Source organism: Acanthochromis polyacanthus, chromosome 22 (assembly GCF_021347895.1).
Source record: "Acanthochromis polyacanthus isolate Apoly-LR-REF ecotype Palm Island chromosome 22, KAUST_Apoly_ChrSc, whole genome shotgun sequence".
Classification (NCBI taxonomy): domain Eukaryota; kingdom Metazoa; phylum Chordata; class Actinopteri; family Pomacentridae; genus Acanthochromis; species Acanthochromis polyacanthus.
This window is the reverse complement of record NC_067134.1, coordinates 27,413,837-27,434,437: the sequence shown is the minus strand read 5'-3', so window position 1 is coordinate 27,434,437 and position 20,601 is coordinate 27,413,837. Positions and strand designations below refer to the sequence as shown.

The 20,601-nt window shown below is 39.7% G+C and overlaps 1 protein-coding gene and 1 long non-coding RNA gene across 4 annotated transcripts in view; one reads left to right on the top strand and one right to left on the bottom strand.

Moving 5' to 3' along the window:
- The window catches only part of LOC127532183 (uncharacterized), an 809,822-nt gene that overhangs the window by 333,498 nt on the left and 455,723 nt on the right, over positions 1–20,601 (top strand). The gene's annotated exons all lie outside the window — the stretch shown is intronic.
- The window catches only part of scn1lab (sodium channel, voltage-gated, type I like, alpha b), a 64,057-nt gene that overhangs the window by 16,676 nt on the left and 26,780 nt on the right, over positions 1–20,601 (bottom strand). For all 3 annotated transcript variants that reach the window (XM_051943284.1, XM_051943285.1, XM_051943286.1), the window contains exons 10-18: positions 19,608–19,814; positions 17,904–18,182; positions 16,662–17,003; positions 15,480–15,609; positions 14,901–15,139; positions 14,639–14,812; positions 12,715–13,071; positions 10,528–11,049; positions 1,873–2,008 (exon numbers count right to left, since the gene is read on the bottom strand). In XM_051943284.1, the coding sequence (XP_051799244.1) occupies positions 1,873–2,008; positions 10,528–11,049; positions 12,715–13,071; positions 14,639–14,812; positions 14,901–15,139; positions 15,480–15,609; positions 16,662–17,003; positions 17,904–18,182; positions 19,608–19,814 (2,386 nt within the window). The remainder of the gene's footprint in view (positions 1–1,872; positions 2,009–10,527; positions 11,050–12,714; positions 13,072–14,638; positions 14,813–14,900; positions 15,140–15,479; positions 15,610–16,661; positions 17,004–17,903; positions 18,183–19,607; positions 19,815–20,601) is intronic.

Genomic DNA, 20,601 nt, shown 5'->3' with positions numbered 1-20,601 from the left:
ATTCCTGAAATATCTGAAAATTTTCAAAACCTTCAGGAAATTTCCCTGAAAAATTATATGTAAATAATGCCCAAATTTTGACAAGAAAATTCTTGTAAATATTTTCAAAAAATGAGTAAAAATCTCCCCCAAAAATCCTAAAAATATCTGAAGTCATTACATATATCAGTAAAACTTCAAATATTTTCTTAGTTCTTAGAAATATTTTTAACATTTCGTTTTTTCCACCAGAAAAAGTTCATTCATGTGCCACCAGCTACTGAAATATAAGATATAGTACTGTTTAAGTGCATCACAATAATATAGAGCAACTTTAATATCGAGCAACTTTAACAAATATAGAGCAAATTTAAAATAGAGCAACTTCAACTAATTTGGAGCAACTTTCACTAATGTAGAGCAATTTTAATTTAGAGCAACTTTAATTAATGTAGAACAAATCTAGTTAATTTAGAGCAACTTAAACCAATATGAGGAACTTAAACTAATATAGAGCAACTTTAATATCGAGCAACTTTAACAAATATTGAGCAAATTAATATAGAGGAACTTCAACTAATATGGCACAACTGTAATTTAGAGCAACTTTAATTAATTGAGACCAACTTTAACTAATATAGAGCAACTTTAACTAACACAAAGCAACTTTAACAAATTTAGAGCAACTTTAACCCTTTAAGCTTCAGTCAATTCCAGCCGTTTTCAGTACAAAAAAATCGCTAATATTCTATTTTTAAATAAAAAAATTACGAAAAATACGGGGAATATTGGACGGGCATCACGAGGTGCATTTCCTTGAAAACGACCGATTCGTGGATTTTATACCGACTTCAGGACATGTTTTGGACAAAATAGTTTACTGGCTTGTGTCATCTGATGTAAAAGGTTGGATTATGGCCGTTTTTTGTGGAATCTTTTTTTTTGTGTGTAGTAATGAACCCGGAAATGTGAGTCGCGTTGTGTACGTTGAAGTCGTGTATAGAGAACGGATGGATGAATATTTGTTTTTGTCGGACAAATGTGTTTTTCTCACCCGCTGTGGTAATCGCATCTGAAAGTGGTTTATACCGGCGGATTCATGAGAATCTAAGCTTTCCATCGGCGTGTAGTGTTTGTATAATCGTGTTTGCAGCCGTCGGACATTCCTGAAATTCCTATGCAAATTAGTAGGTGTACCGCCGGCGGTACACTGAAGCTTAATTTAGACCAACTTTAACTAATATAGAGCAACTTTAAATAACACAAAGCAACTTTAACAAATATAGAGCAACTTTAATATCGAGCAACTTTAACAAATATAGAGCAACTTTAACGAATATAGAGCAACTTTAACTAATACAAAGCAACTTTAGCTAATACAGAGCAACTTCAACTAATATAGAGCAACTTTAATTCACGTACACTACTGTTCAAAAGTCTGGGGTCACTTAGAAATGTCCATATTTTTGAAATAAGCTAGATAATGGTGTTGAAAGGCTCACTGATGATTAGAAAACCCTCATGCAGTTCTTTTAGCACATGGATAAAAGCATAAATTCCAGTCCTCAGTCATCATATTCTGTTTTTGCAGCCATGATGAGGTATTTGCAGATTTTGAATAGCACTGGAGGTGTGTCAGATAAAAGTCAGGTTGCATTAGAAAGCCAGAGAAGCCCACAGACCACTGTTTTTGTCAGTCTCACTGAGCATTTCCATTCACTGTCACTCAGCCGTGAGCAGAACAGACTGGTGCTAAGCGCGAGCAGTTAGTGCGATTTACTCCTCGTCTTGAAATGTGCTCTGAAAGTGCTTCGTCTTCCACCTTTCCGGCTCTGGCCCACTTTCCCCACTACCCGTCATCCTCCCTGCCCATCAGCCCTGCATCCCTCTCACCCTCTGTGAAGCAGGCCTCTGGGTCCAGCGACTCCTCCGGCTCCAGCTCCACCGAATCGACCCCGTCTCCTGGGGGCCGGATATCAACCGTGCTCCCCTCCGACGAGCTCGGAGGCTTGGGCTCTGCATCGAGCTTCTGCGAGGAAGACGAGAGGACAAAGTTACGCTGCGTAGCCTCAGACTGCAGAGCTTCAGTGGTTGTAGGAGCCAACCTTCTGAGCTGGTTATCACTGTGATTCTCCATTCACATGTACTCCAGTGCCACAGCTACAAACCTTAGCGTGGAGACTAGGCACTGTAATAGCTCACAGAGTTGGGCTCTTCAAAGTCATAGTATCATCATCATCATCACATGCAGCATCGATCAAATGTACCTACAGGCTTCGGTATTAGTTTTATCTGATGGCTCAAATCAGATTGGAGGCATGGGGAGGTTGGAAAATGCACTGTGGGTACGTTTGATGTGACCTCAGTTCGAGGAAGAGTGCATGCAGTATTCCAGTGCATCGTCAATCCAAGCCTGAAGTAGTACCAAGCAGAACGTGTGCTCAAGTATTTTCATGTCCACTGAAAAACCACTCGAATCACTTCCTCTACGATTTATCCCGTTTCCAAATGTTTCCTGGTGTGAAAAATTCTTCCCCCCCCCACCCCCAGGCCTGTAACCCGCCCCCACAAAGACTCGGCGTTTTCCTCAGTGACATGAAAACACGGTTTCCATTCCTTGAAAGCAGTGTACAAGCTTCTTCTGTTTGTGCTGAAGTAGACGGAGAACCACATTAGCTTACCAGCAAAAACCAGTACTGTGCACTGTTTATAAGACAGCATGTGGTCTGGCATTCTAGTTCCCATTTGGTAGAAACATGTTGAAATAGCATACCCAGAGAGCATACAGGACTAAGTGTGCTACTCAATCATTTTGTCCTTCTCAGCGATATACAGGAGGTCCTCAACTTATGGCAGAGTCCCGTTCTTACAGATTGATTTGTCGATTTTAGCCGTAAGTCTGAAAATGTAAACAAAGCGTGCATCAGGATATCGATCAGTTCTTCATAAAAGTCATGAAAACCAACGACTTTCACACATGTCTGAATCATTTTACTAGAAGATAACGGAATATTTTGCACTGTTTTTACAACTTAATCTAATAATGCTGATGTTCATTGGTGTTTCTTCCTTTTCTGAGCGTTTTATTAAATCTAATTTCACTTTCACGGTTTGTTAGCCTAGCCGCGCTAGACAACCCACGGCAACGAATTTAATTCTCTGCCAGGGTGGGTCTAGTTACCCTCCATAAGGCTCGAGGCTGGATTCTCCTAAAACTGGCCGGACCAATCACCATGAGGTGTAGAGTCAGAAGGCGGGCATAACGAAGTGACGACAGAGGCGTGACGATTCTGACAGAAACAACCGGCGCACAATAAACAGTTATCTTTCGACTCGGCTTTGGCCACAGCCCTTAAAGATTTGAAGCTAAAATTCAACTTGAAAGATAAACAAAGGACGGCACTGAAGTGTTTCATTGAGAAGAAAGACGTATTTGGACTTATGCCGACGGGATATGGCAAATCCTTAATATACCAGTTGGCTCCACGGCTCCGCTGGTTGGGAAGCTAACGGGACTTAGCCACAATCCGCCGGTGCTCTAGGAACTCCGTCAGCCTATTCGTTGCGCTGATTGGTTGTATACCTACCCAATTGCTAGACAACATTTTAGCCCGCCTCCCTCCCTGTCGAGCTTCCCTAGACCCTTGTGCCGTCAGAAACATGGGTGTAGCGTGGCTAGGCTAACGGTTTGTTGCCCTTAAAGCAGAATTATCGACGCATTTTTATTTTGAAAAAGCCTTTATTTTGAAGTATGTTGACAGTTGTCACTTCCTGTCCACTATTTTTGATGTTTAGCGTGCTTTTCTGGATGCACAGATCTCTACTTTGCAAACGAGGCAACGTCGTAAGTAATCAACTTCATTTTTGGACTTCCTGGTTCAGTCAAAAGAATTTATTTACATGTATTCATGTTATTTTATTCTGTTTTTGTTTCGGTTTCCCTCTGTAATGTGTATCAAGAGTAAAGGAGTCAAGTTTGCTACGACTCACGATTCATTTTTTAAGTTCATCTAGTTGGACAGCTGCAACTTTTACCATCACCAATAAATAACCAATTCAAACTGAGCATTTTACTTCAATCAGTCACTTTAAATCATACTTTGGCATTTTATTTAAATACTTGTTTCTATTTACTTGGGTGGGCCATAAGTTTCCATACATAGGAAAACGTATAATGTATATTTTTTTTATGTTTCAGATGCCATAGAAGATGCATTTGATGCTATCTTTGGGGGCTCTTGAAGTCCATGGTGAAGATATGAGACTTAAATCATCTCAACGCCATTACAAGCATAACTTTAACTGTGCTAATCTAAGTTCACCAACAGTGGAAAACATATTAATTTATGTTTTCGAAACAATGGTAATCATATAGAGCACATTGTATAAATAAAAACGTTTGTCCAACATAAAATGTTGGTTTTTCCTGTGTATGGAAGCTTATATATATATTCTAATATTTGTTTATACAGCTGTTCGATGTTTACTATGTTGTTTTTTTCTGGACGTGTCAACAAAGTTTCGTTGCAGAAATGCAATGACAATAAAGAGTCTGACTTACGCTTGGGAGCCATAATGAAGGGCAAAAAGTTAGTGAATGTAGCACAATATAAGGTGGCGTACAACTGGAGAATGTAAACAAAGCCGTCTGATAGCGGCGTATTCATCCGCTCCCATCGCCAGCTAATTCCATGTAACCAGTTCTGACAAAACGCCGGAAGTCGAGGACGTCGTAAACCGAGGACCCCCTGTATACAAAAAAATCTGCAAGGACAAGTGTTGCTGCCATTGTCTACGTCACTAGACTCTGTCTGCCTTTCTAACTATGAATTTTGAACCCTGCCAACACGTTTGAGAAACCCTAAAAGGCATTGGTTTGTTTTTGCAGCACATTACGGTATCATCTGCATATAGTGACGTGAGGCTTCCCGTCTGTTCCCCTTTGGGCAAACCTTGTGTCTGATCTGGCGTGTCAAGCATTAGGAACATGTCATCCTAGACAGTGCAGCAGCCCTGATTGCCGTGGGACCCAGCTAATACGGCATGGGAATGATGGAAGCATGCTGCTCGCAAGTGCATTCTTTACTGGAAGGGGGTTTCCCTCCCGTTGTCTTTCTATCCTTCAGCAAGAAACCCATTTTACCTCTTCTGCATGTGGACCATACGGGGCTTTAATCGAACATACTTTTATCGTATAACTGGCAGATTTTGTTGGCAAAAGTTTACTGTATTTGGACAAGTTGTGTAATGAGATAGTTGCAGTGAAACGAAAGTGGATAACACATACAGACGGACTAGCTAGCTCACAAAAACTGTGTTGGCAGTTACAATTCAATGCACGCTGTAAAAATAATGTTATTTTTACAGTAAAATTCCATCAGCTGTGGGCGCCAGAAGGCTCCTGGAAAACTGCAGTTAAACATTTTCTTCATTTACGGTAAAGAAACACATGATGCTGATGATTTTACGGTTAAAAAATGTGCTTCAGTCCATATTTCACTGTAAAAAAGTGTTTTTTTTTCTAAGTTTTATTTGAAAAAATCCACATAAAATACCTATAAAATAAAGTTTGTGTGGCCTGTTATAAATATTACAGTGTTTTTCTATGATCAGCACAATAGTTATTTTATTTAACATTTAATATATGTATTTTCACCAATGACATATATGCTATAAATACACATATTTAATGTTAAATACACTTACTGTTGTGCTGATAATGGAAAAATGCTGTAATATTTATCATAAGTTACACAAACTTTATTTTATAGGTATTTTCATGTAAATTCTCAAGTAAAACTAACATTTTTTAGTTTTTTTTTACAGTGAAATATAAAATGAAGCACTTTTTTTTTAACAGTAAAATCAACAGCATCAATGCATTTCTTTACCACAAATGAGGAAAAAGTTTAACTGTAATTTTACGGTAGCGTTCTGGCAACCACCGCAACATTTTTATTTTTACAGTGTAGTTTAGCTTAAAATTCCAAATTTCATATTTGAGAAGCAAAATAAAGAAGCTAATCTGATCCAGTGTAATCTGTGATGTGTTATCTGTTCAGCCACCCTGCAAAAATCAGCATTTATTTATTTCAAAATGATCTCTTTGGAAAGAATCTTTCATCATTCCACCAATGTTCCAGTAACATAAAAAACAAGTATGTGCAGGTTTTTCATGTGTGTCGGCATGGGCTACGAACCAGACAAATGAATTTTGTCTAACTGCAGCAAAATTCATTCCTCCCTTCCTTTTTTTCCCTTCCTCCTCCTCATCCTCCTCCGCCTCCACCTCCTCTCTTCCTTCATTCTCAAGCTCGGAAGTGTCGGATGCCAATCAAGTCCCAAAACCAAGTCAAAACCAAGCAATGAAATCAAAAGCAAACGTCATGTTGGATGAGTTCGTCTATCAATGGAACAAAAGGTGCTCATTCCTAATGGTTTGTAACTGCGATACAGCCTGATGCTCGGAGATAAATTATGGAAGGGGGTGGGGTGGGGGGGCGTTAAGGGAAAACATTACAGCATTGAGTGTGCTGCTGTATGGGGCAAAAGGGGGGAGGGTATAAAGCAAAGAGGGCAGGGTGGGGTGGGACGGAGGGCAGACCAGGCAAAGAACGAAAATGGGCAATCCGTTGAAGGTATGAGAAAACATGTGCTGTTTGTCTGTAAATGGCATAGGCAGTCCTCATGGTTAGTGCTATGGTACAATAAAGTGGTCTTACAATTCTCCTCTCACTGAAAACCTTGAGAGCGTCTGTGACACGGCTGCAATAACAAACGGGGTTAAACACAGTCAGTCACACACACCAGAAGCCAGCATACAACCTCAAGTCTGCTGTCACCGGTCGGACCACGAGGCACAGTGGAGCGACAGGTTAGCCTCAGAGAAAAGCACTTTAGGTTCCCTCTAAAGCAGGGGTGTCAAACATGAGGCCCGCGGGCCAACAGCGGCCCTCCAAGTGGAGAAATTACAGAAAAGACATTAATTACAGATTGTAAATTAGTACAACTATAAATTTAGAATCATTACTAGACCATGACAAGTTGTTTTCATCAGTAAGTAATGTACTAGATTGTTCATTGTTTTTTGTTATTTTGTGTCTCATTTTTGTTGTCTTTTGTCTCATTTTTAAATATTTTGTCTTGTTTTTGTTGTTTTTTGTCTTTAATTGTCCGATTTGTGATTTGTCTCATGTTTTCATTGTTTTGTTTCTCATTTTTGTCATTTTGTGTCTCATTTTTGTTGCTTTTTGTCTCATTTTTGTCGTTTTGTCTCATTTTTGTCGTTTTGTCTCATTTTTGTTGTCTTTTGTCTCATTTTTAAAAATTTTGTCTTGTTTTTGTTGTTTTTTGTCTTTAATTGTCCGATTTGTGATTTGTCTCATGTTTTCATTGTTTTGTGTCTCATTTTTGTCATTTTATGTCTCATTTTTGTTGTTTTTTGTCTCATTTTTGTCGTTTTGTCTCATTTTCGTCGTTTTGTCTCATTTTCGTCGTTTTGTGTCTCATTTTTTAATATTTTGTCGTTTTTTTTGTCTTTAATTGTCCGATTTGTCTCATGTTTTCATTGTTTTGTGTCTCATTTTTGTCATTTTATGTCTCATTTTTGTTGTTTTTTGTCTCATTTTTGTCGTTTTGTCTCATTTTCGTCGTTTTGTCTCATTTTCGTCGTTTTGTGTCTCATTTTTTAATATTTTGTCGTTTTTTTTGTCTTTAATTGTCCGATTTGTCTCATGTTTTCATTCTTTTGTGTCTCATTTTTGTCATTTTATTTCTCATTTTGGTTGTTTTTTGTCTCATTTTTGTCATTTTGTTTCATTTTTGTCGTTTTGTCTCATTGTCGTCGTTTTCTGTCTCATTTTTTAATATTTTGTCTTGTTTTTGTTGTTTTTTTGTCTTTAATTGTCCGATTCGTGATTTGTCTCATGTTTTCATTGTTTTGTGTCTCATTTTTGTCATTTTATGTCTCATTTTTTTTTTATTTTTTGTCTCATTTTTGTCGTTTTCTCTCATTTTCGTCGTTTTGTGTCTCATTTTTTAATATTTTGTCTTGTTTTGTTGTTTTTTGTCTTTAATTGTCCGATTTGTGATTTGTCTCATGTTTTCATTGTTTTGTGTCTCATTTTTGTCATTTTATGTCTCATTTTTGTTGTTTTTTGTCTCATTTTTGTCGTTTTGTCTCATTTTCGTCGTTTTGTCTCATTTTTGTTGTTTTTTGTCTCATTTTTAATATTTTGTCTTGTTTTGTTGTTTTTTTGTCTTTAATTGTCCGATTTGTGATTTGTCTCATGTTTTCATTGTTTTGTGTCTCATTTTTGTTGTTTTGTGTCTCATTTTTGTTGTTTTTTGTCTCATTTTTGTCGTTTTGTGTCTCATTTTTTAATATTTTGTCTTGTTTTTGTTGTTTTTTGTCTTTAATTGCCTGATTTATGAATTGTCTCATGTTTTCATTGTTTTGTGTCTCATTTTTGTCATTTTATGTCTCATTTTTGTTGATTTTTTGTCTAATTTTTGTCGTTTTGTTTCATTTTGTCTCATTTTCATCGTTTTGTGTCTCATTTTTTAATATTTTGTCTTGTTTTTGTTGTTTTTTGTCTTTAATCGTCTGATTTATGAATTGTCTCATGTTTTCATTGTTTTGTGTCTCATTTTTGTCATTTTGTGCGTCATTTTTGTAATTTTTTTCTAGTTTTTTGTCTTTTTTTGTGTGACTTTTGTTGTTTTAATCATAAAGTAAAACACTATATCATCAGTTCCAGACAGCTGTGACTAAATGTGTTCCTTTGTAGACATTCTGTGATCTGGAAGTTGTGATGTGGAAATGATAAACTGAGGATGAATGTTGATGAAAGTGAACTTATTTTTCTTAAGGAATTTCATGATGTTTTGTAAAAAGATAATTCCTTAAATGTGAACATTTTCAGAATGTGCGTTTTTGCACTAAAACAAAATGAAAAGTTTTAGTTATTTACAGGTTATTTTGCTGTGATTTTACTGGTCATTTCAGATCAAACTGGGCTGAATGTGGAACCTGAACTTAAATGAGTTTGACACCCCTGCTCCAAACACATTTCTTATTAGATTGAAGGCATAAACAGTGGGATGGCATCACTTAATTGTCGTCTCACACAGCAGACTCACACCAAATGCTTATTACGTTACTCTTAACTGCACAAGTTAATGTCTTCTATCTCTAATTTGAGCTAATGGCTTAAAACTGTAAGTATCTTTTAACTGTCACATGATTAGAACAGTTCAGCAACCCCCGGCTACAGGGTGAAAAGATGCACAGTGACGTGGCAGAAGCACTGCCTGATCCTTCTGTGGAACATGTGCTGCCATGGCTACAAATAGTCTCCTGGGCTGTTTTGAATCACGGGGAATTGGCACCACACCCACCGTGGCAGGTTGACATCCCCAGGAGCACGAGGCTTTGTCAGGCTGGCAGCACTTAACAGCATTTTGCTCTGCCAGAATACCCAATGAAAGAGTAAAAACCTGCACTTCAAGTACAGTATGTGCTCATGGTGACGCATTTGATTTTGTTTAACCCTCGTGTCGTCCTGCGGGTCAAAATTTAGCAGTTTTAAAGTTTGAAAATGTGGAAAAGAAATGTATTTTCACAGTAAAAACTTCCACATTTTCAACATTTTGGGGGGAATTTTTGAACATTTTTTGGTGGAAAAAAAAACAAATGTCAAAAAAAATGTTTCTTTAAGAACATTAAAAAAAAATCAACAAAAATCCTGCAAAATTCACTTGATTTTTGTTGATTTTTTTCTGAATGTTCTTAAAGAAACTATTAGAACTTTTTCTGATATATGTGGAATCATTTTAGATATTTTTAACATTTTTTTATGAATTTTTTGAAAGTATTTACAATTTTTACATTATTTTTTAAATGTCTATTTCTTGCCACATTTGGAGATTTTTTTGAATTAAAATGTTAAGGGAAACTTTTAAGGAAATTTTAGATTTTTTTTCTTGAAGGTTTTGCAAATTTTCATAAATTTGGGGAATTTTCTGCTGAATTTTTCGATTTTTTTCAGACAAAGAAACAATATTTTTTGTTGCCTGTAAATGAAGACAACAGGAGGGTTAAACATTTGATTCTGATCCTGATGTAAATTCATATCAGGAAACCTCAGAGTAAACTGTAATAAATTAAATAAATCTCTTTAGCAGGGATGTATAAGTCAACCACACATAGACACATAGAAATATGTTGAAAATGAACCTGCTGCTCGGGTCAAAAGCACATCTGAGTCATGATTTGTCATGGCTGTTCCTTGTTGTGCTGCCAAGAGCTTGAGAACTGAGTAAAAACTACAGCAGCACAGTGGGATGCATGGACAAATGAGTCAGCAGGTGTGTTATTTCTGCTGCTTGACTGTTGGAAATCTTTCTGAAAAGGCCATCTCTATGGAAATCTGAACATATTCCTGCACTGACTGACTTGTGCTGGGTGTTAACTATCACACATATGAGAGAGCTAATCAAATTCAAAGGTTGTGTGACTCGAGAAAGCTTCGTAGTCTTTCTTCTTACCTCTTTGCTGCCCTCAACGTCAGACGAGTCGCTGCTGAAATCTTCTGTGTTCACGTTCTCAAAGTCCGACTCGCCCACAGCGATGGGCACCGTCACCGTCAGGGTGGGGTTATGAATAAATGACATGTAGTCACATTCCTCCACCGGGTATTTACCCGTAGCGTCCCCACCAACCCCCACCACCAGACCTCCTCCCGGCCGCCCGTTGCCCTCCGTCATGTACACCCCGATGGGCTCTTTGGTGATCTCCACTGAAGTGTGGTTGGAGATGCAGTTGCCCTTGCCGTTGCTGTGCAGCTCGTCCAGCGGTTTGCTCTCCTCGGCCAGACCGGAGCCCTTACCGGCCCCGCCGAAGCAGAGGCTCTGGAGGAACTGCCGCACCATGGTTTTGACGAACGCGATGCCCCGCCGGATCCGGCCCACGGCAATCTGCAGGTTGTTCATCTCGCTGTCGTCGTCCGTCGCCGCCAGGTTGTCAGCGCTGAACGAGCTCAGGAGCAGAGCCAGGAAGAGATTCAGAACCTGGGAGGGAGAAAACATTAGGGAGTAAAACTATGCCTTAGAAAACTGATTTTATAACCTTTTCAGCCAGTAAATACATGGATACTCCTGCAACAACCAGTCCCTCCATGAACTGAACGATGCAGCGATCGCACCAATCTCCGTGAATTCTGCGCGACCTTGTAATTTTGTCCAATCACTGCAACTTTTGAAATCATAGCAGTCCCCAGTGCCAACGTAATGCACGTACGTCACTGAATTCACTTCTTTGTTTATGGTTGGAAGATCCAGACATGTCCTATTCTAATGTCTGTCATTTACCAACAAAAATTACTGCTAAAGACCAAGAAAAACAATTCCCTGATGTTCGTTACCAAAGCAGAGGTAAACTGTTTTGCACCCGTGGAATATTGTGGTGGAATACAAACGAAAATCTGCGATTGACAAACATTTTTCAAGGAGAATGGCTGAAAGGAGCGGACCAGAGAACAGACAAAACACTGTGATGAAAGCTGTTGCAACCAGACCACTACCAGACCAGTACCAGACCTCTGCCAGATCTCTACCAGACCAGTACCAGACCTCTATCAGACCAGTACCAGACCTCTACCAGATCGGTACCAATCCGCGACCAGATCACTACCAGACCTCGACCAAGACCAGTACCAGACCTCTTTTAGACCTGTACCAGACCAGTACCAGACCTCTATCAGACCAGTACCAGACCTCTACCAGACCAGTACCAGACCTCTACCAGACCAGTACCAGACCTCTGTAAGACCTGTACCAGACCAGTACCAGACCTCTATCAGACCTCTACCAGACCTCTAGCAGACCAGTACCAGACCTCTATCAGACCTCTACCAGACCTCTATAAGACCAGTACCAGACCTCTACCAGACCTCTACCAGACCTCTATAAGACCAGTACCAGACCAGTACCAGACCAGGACCAGACCTCTACCAGACCTCTAGCAGACCAGTACCAGACCTCTATCAGACCTCTACCAGACCTCTATAAGACCAGTACCAGACCTCTACCAGACCTCTAGCAGACCAGTACCAGACTTCTACCAGACCTCTATCAAACCCCTACCAGACCTCTACCAGACCAGTTCCAGACCTCTACCAGACCAGTACCAGACCAGTACCAGACAAAACACCTTGATGGAAGCTGTTGATCCAGATCTGATGGAGTTCTGAAAGAATAAAGGGAAGTTAGATTCATTAATTGACAAGCCGTGACCATGTGTGTGTGAACACACATGTGCCCGGATGTGAAATTAACTTTTTAAGCCATTGTCCAAATCTGATTCATTTGACAGGAAATGATCATTTTGTGCCTTAATCTACCAACCACTTCCTGTTAAACCAGTATCTGGCTGCTGCTAATTTCCCACCGTGGTGTTCCAGCTTGTGTAAATGGGTTGGAGCGTTAAAGACTTAGTTTAGGATTAAATATTGTCAATTAAAATGTTGAAACATGTTCTAAAAGCTGAAAAAATGCAACTTTTTAGCAACCGTCACTGTCTCCCGCAATTTCATGGCAACAAATACCCTTAAAACAACTTGCTTAGGGACGCAACAATCTTGAAAAAGTGCTCGTGAAATCGTGGAGGGACAAAACACAGAACTACTGCACGTTATCCCTATTATGGAAAGGAATCAAACAGAAAGAACCCCATACCACCAGGTTTCCAATGACCATGACCATCATGAAGACGATCAGACACATGGTTTGTCCCGCCACCTCCATGCAGTCCCACATGGTCTCGATCCACTCGCCACACAGCACCCGGAACACGATGAGGAAGGAGTGGAAGAAGTCGTGCATGTGCCAGCGGGGCAGCTGGCAGTTATCAGCGATTTTACACACATACTCCTTGTAGCTCTTTCCAAACAGCTGCATGCCGACCACGGCAAAGATGAACACGATGATGGCCAACACCAGCGTCAGGTTTCCCAGAGCGCCCACCGAGTTACCAATGATCTTGATCAGCATGTTCAGGGTGGGCCAGGACTTGGCCAGTTTGAAGACCCTCAGCTGTTTGGGGGATAAAAAGCAAACAAAAAAATTAGATTTAGTTTCTAAATGAGTGAAAAACATGCTTATTGTCTGCTTCCATTTCACTTAGAGAAGAAGACTGAAACTCTGTATGCTTGATATGAAGCTAAAGCCACCAAGGAAATGGCTGAGTTTAGCAAAAGTGTGTGAATATATAATTGAGGTACTTTTGATGTCCATGGGAAAATGATGGATAATTACATAAAATTAGTCTAGAATGATATGAAATTTGTCCTAAATGACTCAAAAATGATCCCAAAGACGCAAAAATGACCCAAAATGACGAGAAAAGATCCAAGCTGCCATAAAACTTGTTGAAAATGACAAGAAATTGTCCAAACGGACTCAAAATTTGTCCAAAAATGATCCAACATGACTTGAAAATAATCCATAATTATGTTAGAAAAATCTCTCTGGAAATATGCCATGTGGTGTTTGGTTACAGGCGGCCATGTTGGTTTTAGGCCTGAAAACAGCAAAAATGTCAACTATGATACAAAAAGTCCCGCAATTACATCCTGACCCAAAGACTACTATCCTACTAAAAAGCCAGGAGTGTCAGGAGTCTAGCTCCATCATAAAACTCACCATCGAACCACGACAAATGAAATCTAACGTGCAACAAAACAGAGCTTTACAGACAGCAGCTGTTTTCTCCCTCAGTGCAGTGAGCAGATCAGGGACAAAGATTTGTTTGTTCGTTTGCTGCTCCTAATAAGCTTCAAGCAAATCTGCTGAGGAGATGACGCTTCCTGATTTAATGAATGAGTTTGGACACCAATATCAGTGTTTGTTTGGTTTTTGGTTTGGTTTTTAGTGTTGTTCATTCAAGTATTTTGGAAAATGTCGTCACTGATGTAAACAGACATAACACTTTACAAGAAAAGGGAAATGCAACGTCGTCATGGATACACTGAGTCAGACTGTGGGCAGCAACATGAATTAACTACGCCCAATTAACCAATAACAATCCCCCGTGGCTGTGCACCCTTAGACGTACTGACATGCATCTTTGATAGAATAGAAATCTTGAAAACCACTGGATGCTTCGGAAAGCTTGAAGCGTCCCCATTCCTGTCTATTTAGTTTATTGTACAGTTTCTTATAATGAGAAAACAAGAAGCAGGACGTCATAATTATGTCTGCTTAATTAAGTGTAAACATGTAGGCTCAGAACGGTGGAACTTGCTGCATGAGTACACTGAGAATCTAAGGGTTTTAAAGAAGTAATCCATAAATATTTGTGTCTTGTAAAGCTTTCTATCTTCTCACAACAATTAAGACGTTATAAAAGGACCTTTTTACAAAATACTTTGCGAAAAAAACATTTATATTGAAACTCGTATGTAACAATAAACCAGGCAGAGACCAGAAACCAGAAAAAAAGAAGACGCACCAACTCCCAGTGGAACTTTTCATGCACAGCACAAAAGCCATCATTACATCATTACCTCATTATTAGCAGAGAGTCGCTGTGACATGACCCCAGTCGCAGTTAAGTACAGCTACATGTTAACTCTTCTCATGTAACGGCTGCTCATCTTACCAATCTGAACGACCGGAGCACAGACAGGCCTTCGACGTTGGCCAGGCCGAGCTCCATCAGACTCAGACTGACGATGATGCCGTCAAAGATGTTCCAGCCCTCCTGGAAGTAGTAGTAAGGATCCAGGGCGATGATCTTGAAGCACATCTCTGCAGTGAAGATGCCCGTGAACACCTAAAGATGAAGGAGAGAGGAAGCTGTATCATTGGAGACATACCACGATGTGAAAGGTTTTAAGGGAGGCATAAAGATGAAGACTTGCCAGGTTTCCGACTGAGAGGACGTTATCAAACTCTTTAGTCATGGGGTAATGCTCCATGGCCATGAACAGGGTGTTGAGGACAATGCATATTGTGATGGCCAGATCCACAAACGGGTCCATGACCACCATGCTGACGACCTCCTTGATCTTCAGCCACGCAGGACAGCAGTCCCAGATCAGACAGGTGTTGGCAAACCTGTACCAGCAGGGTGGACACTTCTGCCTTGACTCTTCAAGCTCTGGAAAAGGAGAAGCTGTCTTTTACACATCTTGTAATGCAGTTGAAATTTATTCCTGTGAGATTATTTTTTTATGCTCTACATGCTAACTCTACATATTTACAAATGTACAAGAGCTGCTAAAAGGGAATCCAAACTAAACTTTGAATTGACGATATCCACACTACCGTTCAAAAGTTTGGGGTCACTTAGAAATGTATTTATTCTTGAAAGAAAAACATTTTTTCAATGGATATGACATTAACTGAAACAGAAATACAGTCCAGATCAAAGGTGGGTGACCCCAAACCTCTGAATGGTGGTGTAAATAAACTAGAACTGAAATTAACATGATCCTGACCCTCCATGGTGTTGGTGAGGATACTGGCCACACTCATGGCTCTCTGCCGGCCCCCTGGTTCGTCTAAATAATCCATGGACGGCTGGTGAAATGACCTGCGTTTCTTCAGCTCAGTATCTGTAGTCGTCCCCTAGAACGAAACGCACAAAGACGGGTTCACATCAAAACGTTGGAGCCACATGAACATGAGTCAAGAAGAGTGTGGTAGACTTTTATCTTTCCGTTTCATTCATGAACTTTGGTGAACTCTCATAATGTAGACAGCTGCAGCCAAGTTTAATCAAAGTACAACGTCCAATAGCCAGAATATGAGGAAACACCAGCGATGTTTAGTAATGTTCTCTGTTTAACCCTCCTGTTAAACCAAAAAATATTGTTTCCATGTCTGAAAAAAACAAAAATTCTGCAAAAAATTCCCCAAATTTCTGAAAATTTGCAAAATCTTCAGGAAGAAAATTCCTTTAAAGTTTGCCTTAAAAGTTTTTTTTAAATCTCCAAATTTAGCAAGAAATAAAAATGTAAGAAATAGAAAAATGTTTTCAAAAAATTCATAAAAATCTTCCAAAAAAAGTCCTAAGTATCTAAAGTGACTCCATATATATTTGCAAAAGTTCTAATATTTTCTTTAAGAACATTCAGGAAAAAATCAACCAAAATCCAGCAAAATTCGCTGGATTTTGGTTGATTTTTTTCTTGAATGTTCTTAAAGAAATATTTCTCTTTTCCACCAAAAAATGTTCAAAAATTTCCAAAAAAATTTTGAAAACGCGGAAGCTTTCACTGTGAAAATATGTATTTTTTTCCCACATTTTTAAACTTTGAAACAGGTCAATTTTACTCGCAGGACAACACGAGGGTTAAAACAACATACACCCCCTGTCAAAATATTGAGACACTTTTCCATTCAAACAAATAAGAAGCCGTCTCCATACTTTTGACAGGGGGTGTAATTTCAAGATTGTTTGACTTAACAAGATATTTAAGATGCATTGTCTTAAAACAAGTCCCTCCATCTGCTGAAATGTCTCTTGTTAAGTGAATTTATCTTAAATCAAGTGGGATGAGACATTTAGACTAAAAATAAGACAAACAGACTTGGTAAGATGTAGAGTTTTTGCAGGGCAGGATGAGGACTTAAACTTGGTATAAACTTGAAGGAGGTCAATGGAACAGTGAAGTCACCTCGGGCAGCAGGAGACCTACAGGAGAGGTTGTCACAGAGGTGCCGCCGACCAGCGACACCACGCCGTTGCAGTCGACGGCGCAGTGCATCTTGCCGTTGGCGGGAAGCATGATCCGCGGCGCCCCCAGGCTGGTCTGGCTGACGGCGCTGCAGCGACGCTCGAGGCGACGCGGCAAAAACAACGAGCCCCGGCGGCTGTCGCTCTCCTCGAAGGTGCTGTGCTCGTCGTCGGCGAAGTCGTTCTCGGAGCCCATGTCTCGAGCCCGGCCGCGGAAGCTGAACAAGCTGGCACGACTGTTCCTCCGAGGCGAGAAGAGGGATCCACGGATGCTGAGAAGAGACTGGGAGAGAGACAAAGAGATAATGAGGTTAGGCTGGAATAACTGGGGAAGACTGGGAGGATGGAGGGGACAAATGTCACACACAGTTAGACAAGAAGGACACACAGAAGGAGGAACTGGGTGATGGAAAACAGAAAAAGAATGACAAAAACTGCCATTATTACTCCTGCTGTCTTCATTTATGGGCACCAAAAATGTTGTTTCCTCATCTGAAAAAAATCCAAAAATTCAGCAAAAAAAATAAAATCCTCCAAATTTTTGAAAATTTGCAAAACCTTCAGGAAGAAAATTCGAAATAATTCCTTAAAAGTTTTATTTAAAAAAAATTCCCCAAATTTTGGAAAATTTGCAAAACCTTCAGGAAGAAAATTCCAATAATTCCTTAAAAGTTTTATTTAAAAAAAATCCCCAAATTTTTTGAAAATTTGCAAAACCTTCAGGAAGAAAATTCCAATAATTCCTTAAAAGTTTCCCTTAAAAGTTTTATTTAAAAAAAAATCCCCAAAATTTGGCAAGAAAATTCTTGAAAATATTTTTGAAAAATTAGTAAAAATCTTACAAAAAAATCCTAAAAACATCTAAAGTGATTACACATATATCAGTAAAACATCTGATATTTTCTTTAAGAGCATTCACAAAAAAATCAACCAAAATTTTGGTTGATTTTTTTTTGGTTGATTTCAACCAAAATTTTGGTTGATTTTTTGTGTCAGAAGTTTCACTGTAAAAAAATTTTTTCCACATTTTCAAACTTTAAAACGGGTCAGGACAACATGAGGGTTAATAAAACTTAAAATGTGGTGCAAATAAAGTAAAGTTTATTTGCTGGTTTCGTGTATTTCTTTCATGCATTTTGTGGAACATCAGGCAACAACCACTGCTCATTCTGGGAGTGTTTACCTGGTTGGGTGAGGAACATCTCTTCTCATAGGAGAGCCGGTTGGCATCGATGGAGAAGCGGAAGCTGGACCTCTTGATGCTGTCCTCGGACGCCGACTTGTGGAACTTGTCTCGGGCGCCCCTCTCCTCCTCCTCCTCCCGCTGCTTCCTCTTCTTCCGCCGGTTGCGTCGCTCCTTGGCGCTCTTGGAGCTCAGCTTCGACGTCCCCGAGGAGGACTCGGAGGTGGGGCCCCCTCTGCCGCTGTACTCTCCGCTCTCCATGGCTGCTGCCGCGGCAACCTGCCAGCCAATCGGAGCACAAGGCACAGTTGTCATGGTGACCCGGCGACTGTCTCAGAGGCTCTCGGGCGGACCGGAGCTGGCAGCTGAGAGCAGCAGCGGCAACGTGAACAGCCAATAAAGCCTCAGACGCCTTCTAAAAATGGATATCTGAATGTTTTCATGTAAACCAAAACATTTGCCAAGTCCTGCATTCATTACATCATTTAGTACGAGAGGAGCTGTGTGGAAGCTGGGCGAGGAAACCAGGAATTATTAGATAGTACTGATCACCTCAAATTACAATGTGATGAAAATATGAAAAACAGAAGAGAGGGAAATCACAAAAAGAAGACTCAAAATGACAGAAACAGAAGAGAAAATGACAAAAAATATTCACAAAAGACAAAAACAAGACCAAAACAAGACACAAAATGACAAAAATACGACAGAAAATCACAAAAAGAAGATTCAAAATGACAAAAACAGAAGAGAAAATGACAAAAATAAGACACGAAAGACAAAAACAAGACAGAAACGAGACACAAAATGACAAAAACAGGAGAGAAAACCACAAAAAGAACACTCAAAATGACAAAAACAGAAGACAAAATGACAAAAATAAGACACGAAAGGCAAAAACAAGACCGAGACAAGACACAAAATGACAAAAACAGGAGAGAAAATGACAAAAGAACACTCAAAATGACAAAAACAGAAGAGAAAATGACAAAAATAAGACACGAAAGACAAAAACAAGACCGAAACGAGACACAAAATGACAAAAACAGGAGAGAAAATGACAAAAGAACACTCAAAATGACAAAAACAGAAGAGAAAATGACAAAAATAAGACACGAAAGACAAAAACAAGACAGAAACAAAACACAAAATGAAAAAATTTGATACAAAATGACAGAAATGAGACACAAACTGATAGAAACAAGAAACAAAATGACAAAAACAGGAGAGAAAATGACAAAAAGTAGACACAAAACAATAGAATTGAGACACAAAATGACAGAAACAAGACAGAAAACCACAAAAACGAGACACAAAAGGTATGACTCTCCCCTGATACTGAGCCTCCTCTAACATCCAGGTTAATAAACAGTCAGAGCTACAGTAACGCTGCTTCTGCTTTCACCAAATCTACCCTTTCTGCTTCCTGTAGGTCGAGCAGAGACTCCTGGGGCAGCATCAGAGGGGCGTCAGCCATCCACAAAACCAAATCCCTCGGTTGCCACAGTAACGCTAGCTTTGAGCCGCCAGAAAATCAACATCCCGCCAGACTATTTCACCTGCTCAACAAACAAATCAAAGCTCCTGCAGCTCCCTTGTTTCCTCAGCGGCTTAAGACCTCACCTTCCAAATGGACTTCAGAGTGAAAGGTCTAATGAAATGGACCTGCAGAGGAATAAACAACAAAACAGAAGAGTGTCCTGCCTGTGCCTCCTCCTGCTGCCTCTTCAGCTGCTCCAGCATGGCCTGGAACTCCTCCTCCTTCTGCTGGGCCTCCTCGATGGTGGCCTGGTTCTGCTCGTCGTAGGCCATGGCCACCACGGCCAGGATCAGGTTGACCAGGTAGAAGGAGCCCAGGAAGATCACCAGCACGAAGAAGATCATGTAGGGCTTCCCCGCCGCTCGTAACGTCTGACAAATCCAAGAAGAACCGAGGGTCGAGGTTAAAGTCAGGACAAACTGGAGTCATTTATTCTCCTCCTGAGACCCGGAACGTTCATTTATATCCTCTGTATATCCTCATTGGGGTGTCAAACATTCGGCCCGCGGGCCAAAACCGGTCCAACAGAGGGTCCAATCCGGCCCACTTTGTAAATGTCAGAGAGAAGATAACTGCAAAACGTAAAACTATAAATGTAGAATCATTTCTGGACCTTGATCTTAAAGTTAAAGACGAGATTGCTCGATGTTGTCTTTGTCATTTTTTGTCTCATTTTTGTTGTTTTTTTGACTGATTTTTGTCATTTGTCTCATGTTTTTGGAGTTTCATTTCTCATTTTTGTCGTTTTGTGTTTCCTTTTTGTCTCCCTTGTGATTTTTTTCTTATTTGTGTCATTTTGTGTTTCGCTTTATGCGTTGCTTTGTGTATCATTTGTGTCAATTTTGTAATTTCTTGTCTGGTTTGTCCATTTTTTTGTCGCTTTGTCACTTTTTTGTCCAATTTTGTCTCTTTTTTGCTTTGTTTCGCGTTGTTTGTCTCATTTCTTGTCGTTTTGTGTGTTTGTGTAATATTTTGTCCTGTTTTATGTCCAGTTTTTGTCTGACTTTTGTTGTTTTGTTCATGAAATAAAATACTCGATTGCTGCTTGCTGTTTTTTTGTCATTTTGTGTCTCATTTTTGTAATATTTTGTCTTTATTTTGTTGTTTTTTGACTGACTTGTCGTTTGTCTCATGCTTTTGTCGTTTTGTGTTTCCTTT